We start from the raw sequence: 17,379 nt of genomic DNA, 5'->3' as shown, positions 1-17,379 counted from the left end.
TTCTGCTGTGGCTTATGGGGTTGGTGATACCATAAATTAGTTAACAGAAGGAATAAAGAAGGAGCAACAGGTTTTAGGAAAGTATGAGTTCAGCTTTAGACAATGATTTTGAGCAGCCTGTGGTAGGTACCTCTAGAGGTGAGGAGTAAGGAAGTACATTGCCGGGGTCCAGCCTCGGCAAAGTCCAGGTTCCCGCGGGAGAGACGGCGTCAGCGAAAAACTGGGGAGGGGGAAATAAAGAGGACGTGAGACTTGGGTTGGTGTTAGCAAGTCCGACTTTACTGTGCACAAGTGTCGTTTATATATTTTTCAGGATTAGTACAGAAATAGTTCTACAAATATTCTCAGAGAGATAAGAAAGTAAAAAACGAGCACAAGAATATTTATTAGCATTCTATTTTATAGAGCATAAGGTTAATGGTAGTCTTCTCCACAATTAACTAGTGTTTGTTGTCTCTAAGCTAAAGGAGATAGGTACCTAGGCATCTGTTGTAATTCATGGTAAAGTTAAATCAAAGAGAGAAGGTCCAGGCCTCCGGACAGGACAGCAGTCCCTCTGGTTACATCCTGGTGGAGCCATCCCTGCCTCCCTCAATCATTTACGCCATTAGTGTAGGTGGTTAATGGGAACAAAAGGCGACTCCAGGGTGTCTTATCCCCAGGGCTATCTGCATTCTCAGCGGGCAGTTAAACATCTTTACATTTTCGCGCCCTTTACGGGGTGAAAGCATTCCTTTGTCTTTTAGATTCTGGAGCTAACAGTCCCTTAAGCACACTGCCGGAGAAAGTATCATTTTGTTAGTAAAGTAAAGGGCTGAAAAGCTAAGCTAAACTATATATCTTCAAGAATAAAAAACAGAAATAAGTATAGACATAACCTTGCTAGAAAGCATACATATAATTCAGAAAATATCAGGGGTGTCGGCCGGCCATTCTTTACCGAGGGGCATCCCTGCACCCCTCGGCCCTTCTACTCATCAATTATTTATTATTTATTGCTTTTAGGAGAAAACCTCTATAACATTTTAACAGAAAGCAGAAGGTCAAGAATAATATATAGATACTTCTTGATCATCCGATTAACCAGCAAACTTAGAAGGACGATGCATATATATTTAGACAAAGAACTGGAGGGAGAAGGAAACATTAACCAGATGGAGGCCATAAACCTAATTCGACATCTTATCTGGGCAGGATTCCTTTCTGCTTGTCTCAAATGGGACTGTGTGCTCCTCCAATAATTAACCGAAAAATGTCTTGAAAGTTACCTGCAGGTGGTCACATTCTCTTACTTTATCTAATTTTCCCAGGAGGTAGTGCCTCCCAAGCAGCCACCCAAAGGCGTGAAAACTGGAGGTTAAGAAAGGAAAAGGAATGAAGGGCAATTAGAAGTAGCATAGGTTTCAGAACTATGTGAGGGGCTGGCCAGTTATTCTTCACCAAAGGGTGACCCTGCACCCCTCGACGTTAATCGGCTGGACCCTGTCAAACAGCCAATCAAATGATGTAGCCACAGCTCCCAGCAGTACATATCTGTTTGTTAGGAGTACACAAGCATAAGGTCTCAACTGGAGATGGAAATGTGGGATTTGGTGTCTTGTGGGTTTTAGTAAAAGCTGTAGGCAAACAAAAATTCTAAAGTCAATAATAAAAAGGTGAATAGGAAAAAGAAGGGCATAAAGCTTAAACAGTCACTTTACAGAAGATGAAATGCAAATGACTGATAAGTATATGAAAATGGAGTGACTTCATCAGACATCATAGGAATGTAAAGTGAAACCACAATGACATACCACTCTCTAGAAGCCTAAAATGGAAAGAAAAAGGAAAGACATTAGCAAGTGATAATAAGGTTGTGGAGGAACTGGAACATTCACTAGCTGTGGAAGTACCCATTTATATTTGTACAACTGTTTTGGAAAACTCTTTGGCAGTATCTTTTAAAGTTGAACAAATGAACAGATGCAATTATTATGACCATTGGTGTACTGGGAAACTGGCTTGGTGTGTGTGTGTGTGAGAGAGAAAGAGATTGGTATGTAGAGTTGCTGATACTCCCACCGTGGTCAATTTCAAGCTATCAGTGGTTTAAAAACCCAACTTTCAAAAGTCTTCAATGTGTAACAATCAGTATAAGCTGGTTGCTGCCCAACCCAGTAATTTGATTTCTAGATATATAGCCAACAGAAATGCATAGATATTGAGCCAAAAGACACATACTAAAATGTTTGCAGCGACTCTATTTGTAATGCCCAAAACTGGAAACAACCCAAATATCCGTTTGCATTAGAATAGGTAAATTGTGGTATATTCATATAATAAAATACAACAATGAGAAGAATGGACTATTTAGACTCGAATTACGCATAATAACAGTATTGGATGGCAGAAACATAGTTGAAACCAGACACAGAAGAAAAGATACTGTATGACTCAATTTATGTAAAGTTCAAAAGCTAGCAAACTAATCTTGGGTTTCAGAAGTCAAAATAGTTGCTTTCCTTATTTGGAATCATGACCAAAGGTGACACAGTGGACTTTATGAGGTTCGTGTTCTGTTTCTTGATCTGGGTGCTATTTACTTGAATAGTTCCCTTTGTGAAAATTCATTGAGCTGCAATGTATGATTTGTATACTTTTCTGAATGTATGTTTTAACATACATTATGTTACATTAACAAAAATGCTTACATAGAGCGGAAAAGCCTATGGGCAGAGATGAGATTACCCAGGAGTGAGAAGAGAAGAGTGACACACCCCAGGGAACACAGAAACCTCACATACACATTCCTGTTTCTTTCCCCATTTTCCTCCAGACCCCTTCTAGCTTTTTCTATAAAAGCATTGCATGAGGTAAGGATACCAAGAATAAAATTTCTGTTAGAGTGTGGGATTACTCCTGTAGCATTTCTGCATTGAGACTGTTTCCAAGGGGACTTTTTGACTGAATTTATTCTTAGGTTTTGGAAAAGTTAAAAGAGTTGGAGGAAGAACTACTGTCACGAGAAAGACTACCTGGAGGCAGGAGAGGGTGCTAAATACAGAACAGCGACATTTTTCTAAACCTTCTAGTGTGTTGGATCCCAGTAAATGCACTGTACCTATGTGATCATCTCTCCATGATATACTGAAATGGTATACTTTGTGAATTATTTGGTTTGAGAGGGGCAGAAAGAGGAAGGAATTTCATACTAATCTTCTCCTCAAAGAGTGCTTTCAGAAATGGGAAAGTACTCCCAATTAAACAGAAACATCTGTCACTAAAGCCCATTAACATATAATATTAGAAACATGTTTGTTCATCTGTACTACTGCATACTTATCTCTCTTTTCCAGAAATGGCAAGAAGTCTTTTGAAGACATCGTCTATGTCTATAAGAACAAAATTGCTGCATAAAACCGGAGTGTCACTTTATGATACATCTCATGGCTTCCATGAAGAAGTTGTTAAAAAAAAGCTTCAGCAGTTTCCCGGTGGATCTGTTGACCTTCAGAGGGAAGACAGTGGCATTGGCATTCTTACTCTGAACAATCCAAGTAAAATGAATGCCTTCTCAGGTATAGAGATGTTTCTTTTGCTAGTTAAAGAATAACCTAAATCTAACCTGCTATCATATGATTTTTATCTTTACTCTTGTGATAAAATTTGTGGAAGTCATGGTACTCTTTGTAGAACACATACACACACGAAAACAAAACTATCCCGTGAAGCAGGAACATTTCTTACTATTTGTGGATAGTTTAATGTTTTTTAAAAACCCATGAATACAGGTGTTGATAAAAAGATAAATGTCAAATTAATCTTGATAATATTTTTCATTGAAATTTATTAACTGCTTAATAACTTGATTTGCGTTCAGCTAATGTCACTGGGAGACAAGTGGGGGGACATTTCAAAGATTTTTAAAAATGAAGAAGAAAAGCCTATAAATGAAAATTATTTAGCTTAAATTTTTTTTCTGTGAATTGAAATACGACTGTCATTAATACATTAACCATGTAATTCCAATAATCAGTCTTCTGGTAGGCAATACTATATTTGAGTTAGGAACGTAGGCATAACTCTTGTTATGAACTGTTTACTTTATAACTCTTGTTGAGCTTGTCAACTTGACACTTAATGTGTACTGCTGTAAAGTCAGGTCTGTATTTCCTTTTTACCCTAAGGAATAATTTTTTCATACCACCATATCCCATATTATTCATTCTAATCTTCCTATCCCTAGGACATGTATGATATATTCTCATTTTTCTGCCGAACCATATTTTTTTTTTTTTTTTTTTTTTTTTTTTTTTAAAGATTTTATTTTTTTTTCCTTTTTCTCCCCAAAGCCCCCGGTACATAGTTGTGTATTCTTCGTTGTGGGTTCCTCTAGTTGTGGCATGTGGGACGCTGCCTCAGCGTGGTCTGACGAGCAGTGCCATGTCCGCGCCCAGGATTCGAACCGACGAAACACTGGGCCGCCTGCAGCGGAGCGCGCGAACTTAACCACTCGGCCAAGGGGCCAGCCCCATGCCGAACCATATTTTTGTGTGATTTCTTAATTAAGATGGATAGGTAGAGAGAGATCACTAACAAATTGTAAACTTTTAAAGCGGGGGCTGTCATGTATACTTCTTTTGTGTATGTGCCATGGTACCAACACAACAGGCGTTTGATAGACATTCAGTATATATTTGTAAAATGCATGACCTAAGAGTTCTGTTTGATGCCTGATGGTTTCTAAATTATTTCTCTTTTTTCCAATATTTTATGTGTTTGTGAATCCCTTCCCCTCTCTGGCAGGTGTTATGATGCTACAACTTCTGGAAAGAGTGATTGAACTGGAAAGTTGGACAGAGGGGAAAGGTCTCATTGTCCGTGGGGCAAAAAGTACTTTCTCCTCAGGATCTGATCTGAATGCTGTGAAAGCACTAGGAACTCCAGAGGCAAGTATTGTATGAATTAATTAGGCACTAGGTTCTGCATGTTTATCAGACATCTACGGCTGAGATTATTATATTTTACTTATGTGGTTATTATGATGACAGCTACTCTAATAGCTTTTCAAGGATCAGAGTTTTTGTTTTGCTTCGTAAATTAAGGATTAGGTTGCAATGGTATGAAGTACTGGAGGAAAAAAAAAAAGGAAGGACAGGAAGATGAGCAGTAACCAAAGTCCGTTATTAAAACCAGCAAGAGTTTGAATTCTTTTAAGTGGAAGCCCCTTAGCATCTCATGATAAGGAACTTTACGTGAGGTATGTAGGAGAGGAAAAATTTTCCTCTCTTCCCTTCTAGGTTCCTTGGCTGTTTTAATAATCAGATTGACATAAGACAGATTAACGTAAGAAAAAAAATTTAATTACATATGTATGGGGGCCCCATAAGAACATAAGACCCAAGGACAAGTCAGGCAATTGAGGTTTGTATGCTATCCTGAGCTAAGGAATGGGATGGGGGCCTGGGGCCTCTCAGGACAATAAGAAGAGCAGATGTTTGGTAATTAGATGTTTGTCCTGCTGTACAGATAGGTCATTCAGATAAGTCATTTCTGGTAGTAGCTTGCTTTCTGGAACAGGTCCGCATCTAAATTCTTTTAGGTTTAGGGGAGAGGTAAAAGTTTTTCTTGAGTCTGCTGGGTCTTGATTGCCTTCAGCTCAAAATAGTCCACATGCCAAAGTGGTACATTTTGGGAAGGCTCACTCTGAACCTCTTCAGGTATATATATTAATTACCTAGCATAGCTTTGGCACATAGTAGACTCAACAAATGGTAACAGTTTAAAAATTTGCCTTTGGAATACCCTGATAGAAAAAGAATCCTAACCATCTTCCCTTATCAGTCCTCCAAGAAGCCTGTTCATTCTTGAATTCAGCCCTCCACCCACATCCCCTAGATAAAAAAAAAAAAAAAGAAAGAGAAATGAAAAGAAAAAGGAAAAAAATGTAAGTATTTGTTGCCATTTAATTATGGATGTGGGCTGTATGTAGGTAATGTTTTAAAGGTTTCCACAACTCTCATACCACTCTATGTAGTATATGATCTCTATTTGCATAAATATGTGAGGAAAGAGCTCTCTCTTTTGTTTATTTGAGTTCAAAATAGTTTACATCATTGTGAAATTTCAGTTGTACATTATTGCTTGTCTGACACCACATAAGTGGTCCGCTTCACCCGTGGTATCCACCCCCACCCCCTTCCCCTGGTAACCACTGAACTGTTTTCTTTGTCCATGTGCTTGTTTATATCCCACATATAAGTGAAATCATCTGGTGTTTGTCTTTCTCAGTCTGGCTTATTTTACTTAGCATAATACCCTCCAGGTTAATCCATGTTGTTGCAAATGGGATGATTTTGTCTTTTTTATGGCTGAGTAGTATTCCCTTGTGTGTATATATATATATATATATATATATATATATAACCACATCTTCCTTATCCAATCATTGGTTGATGGGAACTTGGATTGTTTCCATGTCTTGGCTATTGTGGATAGTGCTGCAGTGAACACAGAGGTGCATATGTTACTTTGGATTGTTGATTTCAAGTTGTTTGGGTAGATACCCAGTAGTGGTATAGCTGAGTCATATGGTAGTTCTATTTTTAGTTTTTTGAGGAATCTCTCTACTGTTTTCCATAGTGGCTGCACCAGTTTGCATTCCCACTAGCAGTGTATGAGGGTTCCCTTTTCTCCACACCTTCTCCAACATTTGTTATTTTTAGTCTTAGTGATTATAGCCATTTTAACAGGTGTAAGGTGGTATCTTAATGTAGTTTTGATTTGCATTTCCCTGATGGTTAGTGATGTTGAACATCTTTTCGTATGTTTATTAGCCATCTATATCTTTGGAAAAATGTCTGTTCCTATCTTCTGCCCATTTTTTGATCGGGCTGTTTGTTTTTTTGTTGTTCAGTTGTGTGAGTTGCTTATATATTAAGGAGATTAACCCCTTCTTGGATATATGATTTGCAAAAATTTTCTCCCAATTGGTGGGTTGTCTTTTGGTTTTGATCCTGGTTTCTTTTGGCTTGCAGAATCTCTTTAGTCTGATGAAGTCCCACTTGTTTATTTTTTCTTTTGTTTCCCTTGTCTAAGAGGACATGGTGTTCAAAAAGATCCTTTTAAGTTTGTTGTGAAAGAGTGTACTGCCTATACTATCTTCCAGGAATTTTATGGTTTCAGGACTTATCTTCAAGTCTTGGATCCATTTTGAGTTTATTTTTGTGTATGGCATGAGACAATCGTCTACTTTCATTCTTTCGCATGTGGCTGTCCAGATTTCCCAACACCATTTATTGAAGAGACTATTTTTTTCTCCATTGTATGGTCTTGGCACCTTTGTCAAAGATTAGCTGTCTGTATATGTGTGGTTTTATTTCTGGGCTTTAAGTTCTGTTCCATTGCTCTGTGTGTCTGTTTTTGTACCAATACCATGCTGTTTTGATCACTGTGGCTTTGTAGTACGTTTTGAAGTCAGGGATTGTGATGCCTCCAGCTTTGTTCTTTTTTCTCAGGATTGCTTTAGCAATTCAGGGTCTTTGCTCTATTTCTGTGAAGAATGTCATTGGGATTCTGATCAGGATGACATTGAATCTGTACATTGCTTTGGGTAGTATGGGCATTTTAACTATGTTTACTCTTCCAATCCATGTGCATGGAATCTCTTTCCATCTCTTTATGTCATTATCTCTTTCAATAATGTCTTACAGTTTTCATTGTATAAAGCCATCACCTCCTTGGTTAAATTTATTCCTAGCTACTCGGTTCTTTTAGTTACGATTGTAAGTGGAGTTGTATTCTTGAGTTCTCTTTCTGTAAGTTCGTTATTAGAGTACAGCAATACAACTGATTTTTGTGAGTTGATTTTTACTTTACTGTAATTGTTAATTATTTCTAATAGTTTTCCAATGGATTCTTTAGGTTTTCTACATATAAGATCATGTCGTCTGCAAACAGTGAGAGTTTCACTTCTTCACTCGCTATTTGGATTCCCTTTATTCCTTTCTCTTGCCTAATTGCTCTGGCCAAAACCTCCAGTACTTTGTTGAATAAGAGTAGTGACAGTGGGCATCCTTGTCTTGTTCCTGTTCTCAGAAAGATGGCTTTCAGTTTTTCCCCATTGACTATGATGTTGGCTGTGGGTTTGTCATATATGGCCTTTAGTATGTTGAGATAATTTCCTTATATCCCCATTTTGTTAAGAGTTTTTATTATAAATGGCTGTTGGATCTTGTCAAATACTTCCTCTGCAACAATTGAGATGATCATGTGGTTTTTATTCCTCATTTTATTAATGTGGTGTATCACGTTGATTGATTTGTGGATGTTGAACCATCCCCGTGTCCCTGGTATAAATCCCACTTGATCAAGATGGATGATCTTTTTGATGTATTGCTGAATTGGGGGTGCCAATATTTTGTTGAGGGTTTTTGCATCTATGTTCATCAACAATATTGGCCTGTAGTTTTCCTTTTTCGTCTTGTCCTTGTCAGGCTTTCGTATCAGAGTGATGTCCTCATAGAATGTGTTAGGAAGCATGCCATCTTCCCTAATTTTTTGGAGTAGCTTGAGAAGGATAGGTATTAAATCCTCTCTGAAAGTTTGGTAGAATTCCCCAGGGAAGCTGTGTGGTCCTCAGCTTTTATTCTTTGGGATACTTTTGATTACTGTTTCAATCTCTGTACTTGTGATTGGTCTATTCAGATTCTCTATTTCTTCTTGATTCAGCTTTGGGAGGTTGTAAGAGTCTAAGAATTTATCCATTTCCTATAGATTGTCCATTTTATTGGCATATAGTTTTTCATAGTGTTCTCTTATAATCCATGGTATTTCTGTAGTATTCATTGCTATTTCTCCTCTTTCATTTCTAATTTTATTTATCTGAGCTTTCTCTCTTTTTTTCTTTGTAAGTCTGGCTAGGGGTTTGTCAATTTTTTCTTCTCAAAGAACCAGCTCTTTGTTTCATTGATCCTTTCTACTGCCTTTTTTGTTTCAGTGGCATTTAGTTCTGCTCTGATTTTTATTACTTCTCTTCTTTTGCTGACTTTGGGCTTTATTTGTTCTTCTTTTTCTAATTCAGTTAGGTGTAGTTTGAGATTGCTTATTTGGGATTTTTCTTGTTTGTGAAGTTGAGCCTGTATTGTGATGAATTCCCCTCTTACTACCGCTTTTGCTGCATCCGAGATGAGTTGGTATGGTATGTTTTCATTTTCATTTGTCTCCAGATATTTTTTGATTTCTCCTTTAATTTCTTCAGTGATCCATTGCTTGTTCAATAGCATGTTGTTTAGTCTCCACGTCTTTGTCCCTTTCTCAGCTTTTCTCTTGTAATTAATTTCTAGCTTTATAGCATTGTGATTGGAAAAGATGCCTGTTGTTATTTCAATCTTCTTAAATTTGTTGAGGCTTGCCTTGTTTCCCAACGTATGGTCTATCCTTGAGAATGTTCCATGCACACTTGAGAAGAATGTGTATTCTGCTGTTTTGGATGGAATGTTGTATATATTTCTAAGTCCAACTGGTCTAGCTTTTCATTTAATTCCACTGTTTCCTTGTTGATTTTCTGTCTGGATGATCTATCCATTGATGTGAATGGAGTGTTGAGTTCCCCTGCTATTATAGTGTTATTATTAACGTCTTCTTTTAGGCTTGTTGACAGTTGCTTTATATACTTAGGTGCTTCTGTGTTGGGTGCATAGATATTTATGTGTTATTTCTTCTTGATGGAATGTCCCTTTGATCATTATATACTGCCCCTCTTTGTCTCTCTTTACCTGTCTTATCTTGAAGTCTACTTTGTCTGATATAACGATTGCAATACCTGCTTTCTTTTGTTTGCCATTAGCTTGGAGTATCATCTTCTGTCCCTTCACTCTGAGCCTGTGTTTCTCATTGCAGCTGAAATATGTTTTCTGGAGGCAGCATATTGTTGGGTCTTGTTCTTTAATCCATATCGCCACTGTGTGTCTTTTTATTGAAAAATTCAATCCATTACAGTTTAGGGTGATTATCGATATGTGAAGGCTTACTGCTGCCCTTTTATCACTCATTTTCTGGTTCTCCTGGATTTCCTTTGTTTCTCGTCCTCTGTATTTTGGTCTACCAATCAAGTTATGTAGTTTTTATGTTGTGTTTGTTTGTTTTCTCATTTATTGTTTGTGTCTCTGCTCTGCTTTTTCATTTAGTGGTTACCCTGAGGTTTGTATTCAAAATCTCGTGGCTAAGATAGTCCCTTTTTTGATGGCCTATTTTCTTAGACTAAACCGATTCAGTCCCTTTCCTCTTTCCCTTCTAAGCTTTTTTTTTCACATCTTATTCCATCTTGTGTTGTGAGTTTGTGGTTAACATGATGATTATCTTTGTTTTTGGTGTTTTCTTTCCCTTTGTCTTTAATGATATACTTGAGTATTTGCTGTCCTGCTCTGATTCTGTCTACCTATTTATCTCTTTACTCTGTGCTTTGTAACACAGAGTTACAGGTATGAGAGCCTTCTTGAGGATTTCTTGTGGGGGCGGGGGGGCGGTCTTGTGGCTATGAACTCTCTTAGCTTATGTTTGGGAAAGTTTTTATTTCTCCATCATATGTGAAGGATATTTTCACTGGGTAGGGTATTCTTGGCTGAAAGTATTTGTCCTTCAAAGATTTGGATATGTCATTCCAGTCTCTCCTAGCCTGTGAGGTTTCTGCAGAGAAATCCACTGAAAGCCTGAAAGAGGTTCCTTTGTAGGTTATTTTCTTTTGCCTTGCTGCCCTTGGTATTCTTTCTTTGTCATTCACTTTTGCGAGTTTCACTACTATATGCCTCGTGGTAGGTCTTTTTACATTGACATGTTTAGGATATCTGGCAGCCCCTTTCACATGGAGTTCCATCTTCCCTAGGTTTGGGAAGTTCTCTGCTATTATTTCTTTGAACATGGTTTCTACTGCATCCCCTCTTTTCCTTCTTGAATACCTATAATTCTTATGTTGCATTTCCTAATTGAGTCAGATATTTCTGAAAGACTTTCTTCATTTCTTTTTAGTCTTATTAATTGTCTCTCCTCCTCTATCTAGAGGATTTCAACATGTCTATCTTCAGTTATGCTGATATGCTCCTCTGTGGTGTCTGCTCGAGCATTCAGGGAATCCATATTTTGTTTTATTTCTTCCGTTGTGTCTTTCATCTCTAATATTTCTGATTGATTCTTCTTTATAGTTTCAGTCTGTTTCATGAAGTAGCGCCTGAACTCATTGAATTGTTTCTCTACATTCTCTTTTACCTCATTGAGTTTTTTGATGATAGCTATTTTGAATTCTTTGTCATTTAGATTACGTAGTTCTGCATCCTCAGGACTGATTTCGGGTACTTGTCATTTTCTCTCTGACCTGGAGATCTAATATAATGTTTGATATTGCTAGAGGGAGTGGCTCTGTTTTTTTGCATCCTAGTGTTATTTGGTAACAGTTACCACCTATCGCCACCGGGTAGGGGTAAAGAGCCACATATTCTGAGCTCTCTGCCTTCAGCCGAGATCCCAGGGGCTGGAGCTGTGCTGAGCAGGTGGGGGGAGGGGTGTTTTCTCCTGCATGCTCTCATGGATTTCTCCCTCTGCTCTCGCTATGTGCTCTCCTGGGATGTTGGCTTGATAAGGTCACCCCTCGCAAAAGCTTTTGCCCCATTAGAGGGCTTCCCTCAAGGCTGCAATCGATTTTGGGGGTCCTTCACGTTCCTGTGAATGAACAGCCCCTCCCCTGTTCCTTCCCTCTTGGAGGCTTCCCGTGGTCCCAGATGGCAGTCTTTAGGGGGATAGTGAAGTTTGTCTTACCCTGTTCCACCTCCCCCAAGGAGGGCTCTGGCCTCTCCGCCCTCCATCATATGGCTGCGTGGGTCTCTCTGACGTTTTTTATGTTGTGTTTGGATGTCCACTCTTGGAGTATGAATGTCCTTTTCTTTGTATGTTGGAGGGGATAGATTGCTGGGAAAACTCACTCTGCCATGATTCTGATGTCACTCCAAAAGAGCTCTCTTTTGGTAATTTGGATAGACTTAGATTTGAATGCTGGTTTCACTTCTTTCTGGCTAAGTGATTGGACAAATTAGTTAATTTTTCTGTGTCTTATTTTTCTAATCTATAAATGAGAATTATATATTTCACAGAGCTATTGTGAGGATTCAAAATAATGTATATAAAGTGCCTACTAGCTTGGTGTCTGAAAAAGGTAGCTGTTATTTTTATTTCAAAGATCTTGATATTAATAAATATTATTATTCATGAAATCATCCATAATTTGTGGCACTACTAGACTTAAGTTTGTAATGCATCTGAATGGTTAGAGTGTTAAGATGGATGTTGGAATATCTATGGATTCCTGCCCAAGCTTTACTAACAATTATATGACCTGCAAGTCGCTTGATTATAATTTTTTATCTCTCGAATGATTGGGTTACTAGGCACCTCATTTTGCTCACAAAAGTCACTGTAAAGATAGAATGATATAGTAGATTATTGTGGTTCTGATATAAGTCAGGTAGGAAAACATCCCTAAAAAGGTCCAAGGTTATTTTGTTTTCCTCTTGTTGGAAAGTTGTTTCTGTCTTTTTACATCATGCAGGATTTTTTTTTCCTATATATGTAAAAGCTAAAAGTGGAAACATGCTAATTGTTTTGTGTATATATTGCGAGTCTGATGTAAGTCATGTAGGAATGCATATGTAGTTTTTATTCAGACTTCAGATAAGGGATCACTTAATGAAGTTTATTCTTTTTAGTATAGACGTTGTCTGTGTAATCTCTTTTGAATGCCTGCGGTAAAATAAGATTGACTTTTGATCAACAGCTGAGAACTAGGATCATGTGGCCCCAGTGCTTAAATAGCATTGCAGGTGCCCATCACTTACAGTTGTACACTTCTGCCAGTCTCATCAAGAAAATCTGGAATTATGGGGCCAGCCCGGTGGCATGGTGCCCGGGGAACTGAAGGTGCCCGGGTACACTGAAGCGGGGCACTGCCTTGGTGGCCCGGGATTTGGCAGTTTGGATCCTGGGTGGAGACATATGCACCACTTGTCAAGCCATGCTGTGGCAGGCATCCCACATACAAAGTAGAGGAAGATGGGCACGATGTTAGCTCAAGGCCAGTCTTCCTCAGCAAAAAGAGGAGGATTGGCAGCAGATGTTAGCTCAGGGCTAATCTTCCTCAACAAAAGAAAATCTGGAATTATGATTCAGCTCTGCAATGTGTATGCTTAGAACCCAGATTGGTACTTAAAATAACTTATTTTACTTAAAGCATTTTCCTAGGTAGATGGATCCTTTGTTCTACATTTATGAAATTTCCCTAGTCCTAGTATAAAAAATTTATAGCATTGAAATAAGCAATTTGAGTAAAATTCTCTTTGTGGATAATATTAAGAAACATAGTAATATGTATAAAGTACTTTGTCACATGTTGATTTTAAAATTAACAAAAACTATAAAGTTCCTGATAACTATTACCATTTCTCATACTGTCTATATTTTTATATGCCTGAGAAATAACTGTTAAATACAGTAGTCCCCTCTTATTCACTGGGGAGATGTTCTAAGACTCCCAGGGGATACCTGAATAGTACTGAATATGGAACCCTATATATACTCTGTTTTTTCCTAAACATACATATCTTTGATAAAGTTTAATTTATAAACTAGGCACAGTATGAGGTTAACAACAGTAACTAATAATAAAATAGAATGATTATAACAGTTATAACAGTATATATACTGTAACAATATACTGATAACCAAGATGGTTACTAAGTGACTAATGGGCAGGTAGCATATACAGCATGAATACACTGGCCAAAAGAATGATTCATGTTCTGAGCAGACGGATCACAATTGTTCGAGATTTTATCCTGCTACTCAGAACAGGGGGTGATTTAAAAACTTCCATAATTGTTTATTTCTGGAATTTTCCATTTAATATTTTTGAACTATGGTTCCACGGAAAACGAAACCACAGATGAGGGGGGACTACTGTATGTGTAAAACTGAGATTTAACAAGTGGGCTCAAGTCTTCTGAGCTTCATACCTGTTTGAGTTGCAGCTGCAGGTGTGAATGCATCTGCCCATCACAGCTGAGATACTGTGAGACCCTTAACGTGACTTCAAGTTATAAAGAGCCTTTCTCTCAGTGAGGCTCTTCTTATCTAATATAGTTACTCTTTCTGGTTGCAGATGCCTCACTAGTGTCTGCTTATTTGGTGAATTTGCTTTTCTGAGGATGATGAGATAACTAGAATAGATAATGATTTTAGTAATTGGATTACATTCCCTGCTAATTATAATAAGATACTTGAAAGAAATTATTAAATTGATTTTGTTTAAAAAAGATATTTATGTTGATGTTTTTGCCCTTGTATTTTTTCAAAATTTTAAGATATTTTATTAATGAAAATTACCAAATATAAACAAAAGTAGAGTGGCTAATACAATGAAACCCTCATGTACTCATAAGAGCATCAACAACCATCAATATTTGATTATATTTATCATTCCACTTTTTTTTTTTAATCTACCTGGTCTCTCAAGAAGTTGGTTTCATTTTGGTATTCTTTGTTTAATGAGCAGTAAAGGAGCTCCCTATTAGGCAGTCCTTGGTTGAGAAGGTCAGGCAGGGAGATGGATTAGCATAACACAAGCATTAGCCCTGCAAGGTTATGGGACAGAAAAAAGAACAAAATAGGAAAAAATCTAATGTAAGTATTAACCCAGTTATAAGATTTGGATTTGATGCCACAGATGTTCTGTAGACTGCAAAAAGTATTTTTTCAAACTCAAAATCTAAGAATAAGCTTCAAGACATAGGGAAATAAAAACCTGCTTACTCTACAATGAATAGGCATAACGCCTCAAGGAAAAGTCTGACATTTAGAAACCCTTATACTCTTTATCTGATAGCTTGAAGATAACATCCTCCTTTGCCTCCTGACCTTCCTTGTTACTTTTCTGCCAATCTATTGACCCTGTTTTCTGTGTTGCTTAAATTTCTACAGTGACCTCAAAGTTCTTGTCTCACTTCTTTGCTTTTGCTACTACTCTTGTACAGTTCCATTTTAGTCAATAATTTATAAATAAGCTATTTTAATTTTCTCTAAACCCTTCCATGTAATTTGAGCAAAGTAATAAATCCATACAACAAGCACTTAGGGAAACAGAGAGCTCACTTATGTTCTAGGATAAGATATTTTACAAGCTGGGCATTTTTCCACTCAGGATACATGAGGCTTAGAGGAAATATGTTGTTAATAGTTCTTTTGGCACTTAGGCTGAATATTGTGCTTCTCATCTTTGTTATACTGGGAAGAGCTGGAGGAGTAGGGTTAGGTGTCAGAGTATCATCCAGATCGGACGAAAATATCACCATCTGCAACAGCTCTCAAAACCTTTTTTTTTTTTTAAGTACTTCCTAGCTTCCAGCTTTTAGCTGTCAGAGCAGGTCCAGCTTTTCATTGGTCCCTTTCCCTCAACTCATTCTATCACAGGTAGGAGTTTATCTAATTGACTTATTTTCTTCCTTCAGCCCAGTAAGAGGCCTGAGAGTATAACCATTGTTGGCTCACTGGCTTTGGGGGACAAATGTAATAAATTAAATCTTTCTTCTCCTTAGGTCATGTTGGCTAGCACAATGTGATCTCTACTTTATGGTACACTTAAGGCCAAGACATACTTGTTATGTGATTGCCAGTGCTATCACTGATGTTAACAATAACAAGTTAGATAACATTTTTGTTCTCCTATATGCCCAGACCCTCTTCTAAGCTCTTTACCTGTCATAAGTTATTTAATCATTACTAACTCCCCTACTGAGGTAGGTACTATTATTAGCACCATTTTACATGTGAAGATCCTGAGGCATATAGAGGGAAGTATCTTGCCCAAAGTCAAATGGGCTAGTCAATGGATAGAGCCCAGATTAAAAACTAGGCAGTTAGCCTCTAGAGTCTGTGCTGTTAACCATTATTCTAGGCTGCTTTTAAACCTTTTTTAGTGTGACTTTTATCCCTTCATTGGAAATTGTAAGAGAACACAGGCTAATACCTGCATCACCATCATTACTACCAATTTTAGATATTTCCATCAGAATTTCAAGTACTCTAAATCTAGTAATAGAAAATAGACCTATTAAAATGACTTTATTGAGATAATTTAACCAGTTCTATTGGCCAGGTTTTAAATAGACTATAAATCAGTCTACTTTTAAAGACTTTTAGCTCTTTGTGCTTGTATTAATTTTCTCATCACTTTGTAATATAGACTGACCTTCCTGATAAAGGCTTTTCTGGTGAGGAAGATTGGCCCTGAACTAACATCTGTTGCCAATCTTCCTCTTTTTTTTTTCCTCCCAAAAGCCCCAGTATATAGTTGTATATTCTAGTTCTCAGTCCTTCCTGTTCTTCTATGTGGGATGCCACCACAGCATGGCTTGATGAGTGCTGTGTAGGTCCATGCCAAGGATCTCATCCTGTGAACCATGGGCCACTGAAATGGAGCGTGCAAACTTAACCACTGTGCCACCAGGCTTGCCCCTGATAAAGGCTTTTGATTAGGAAATTTGTACCATGTTGGTTTTTACCTTTCACTGACTGCATTTATTTTATAAATCAATGTAGTTCTCCATCTAAAATTCATCTGATTCAGTTAACTTCAACCAGCACATACTATATGCAGAACATTGTACTAGCTTCTGAGGATAAAGAGGATGTACCATCAACCTCAAGAAACTTATGGTCTAGGCTAGCAAATGCCCTCTCCCCTTCTCTTCTATAAACCCTTCCCAACTACTCCAACCCAATTGAAATGAATTGTTTCTTATTTGGTGCTATTCCCAGTTTGTTCAGGCATTTCTTAAAATACTTACTATGCAATACCTTCATACATGTTGCATTTCTGTATCTCTCATAAGATTTTTGGGGACTAAGAACTGAGACCACATTCCACTTATGAGGTTCCCTAGTCCCTATCCTGTATAAATAATGTGTCTAATAATGAATCCAAACACAATGCATGCAAGACAATCTATAAGTACTGTTGATAAGTTACAAAAATAAAAACACCATGGAAACACAAAGGAGAAAACTATTACTATGGGATATAGAAAATCCAGATGGAAAAATATTATTTGATCTTGGCATTTCTTGAAATAGGTGGAGACAAGGACGGGTTATTCCAGATAGTGGGAATGATGTGAGCAAAGACACAGGAACAATAAGTGTAACATGTTGGAGGAATGACAAATTAATGTGGCTGAAGTTAGGATGCTTGGATGAGGGTTATGGTAGTCAATAGAGTTGATAAAATAGTTTGGGATCAAGTGGGATCAGGCCTTCCCAAGGAATTTAGACTTTATTTTATTGGTGATAAAAATCATCATCCTA

The 17,379-nt window shown here is 37.6% G+C and overlaps 1 protein-coding gene across 7 annotated transcripts in view; it reads left to right on the top strand.

Annotated features, from left to right (window-relative positions):
- Positions 1–17,379, top strand: part of ECHDC1 (ethylmalonyl-CoA decarboxylase 1) — a 78,690-nt gene that overhangs the window by 38,676 nt on the left and 22,635 nt on the right. For all 7 annotated transcript variants that reach the window (XM_070559377.1, XM_070559375.1, XM_008544622.2 and 4 more), the window contains 2 exons: positions 3,336–3,557; positions 4,786–4,928. In XM_070559377.1, coding sequence (XP_070415478.1) covers positions 3,338–3,557; positions 4,786–4,928 — 363 coding nt within the window. In that variant the 5' untranslated portion in view covers positions 3,336–3,337. The remainder of the gene's footprint in view (positions 1–3,335; positions 3,558–4,785; positions 4,929–17,379) is intronic.

This window comes from Equus przewalskii, chromosome 9 (genome assembly GCF_037783145.1).
Source record: "Equus przewalskii isolate Varuska chromosome 9, EquPr2, whole genome shotgun sequence".
In the NCBI taxonomy this organism is placed as follows: domain Eukaryota; kingdom Metazoa; phylum Chordata; class Mammalia; order Perissodactyla; family Equidae; genus Equus; species Equus przewalskii.
This window is presented reverse-complemented; position numbering and strand designations above follow the sequence as displayed.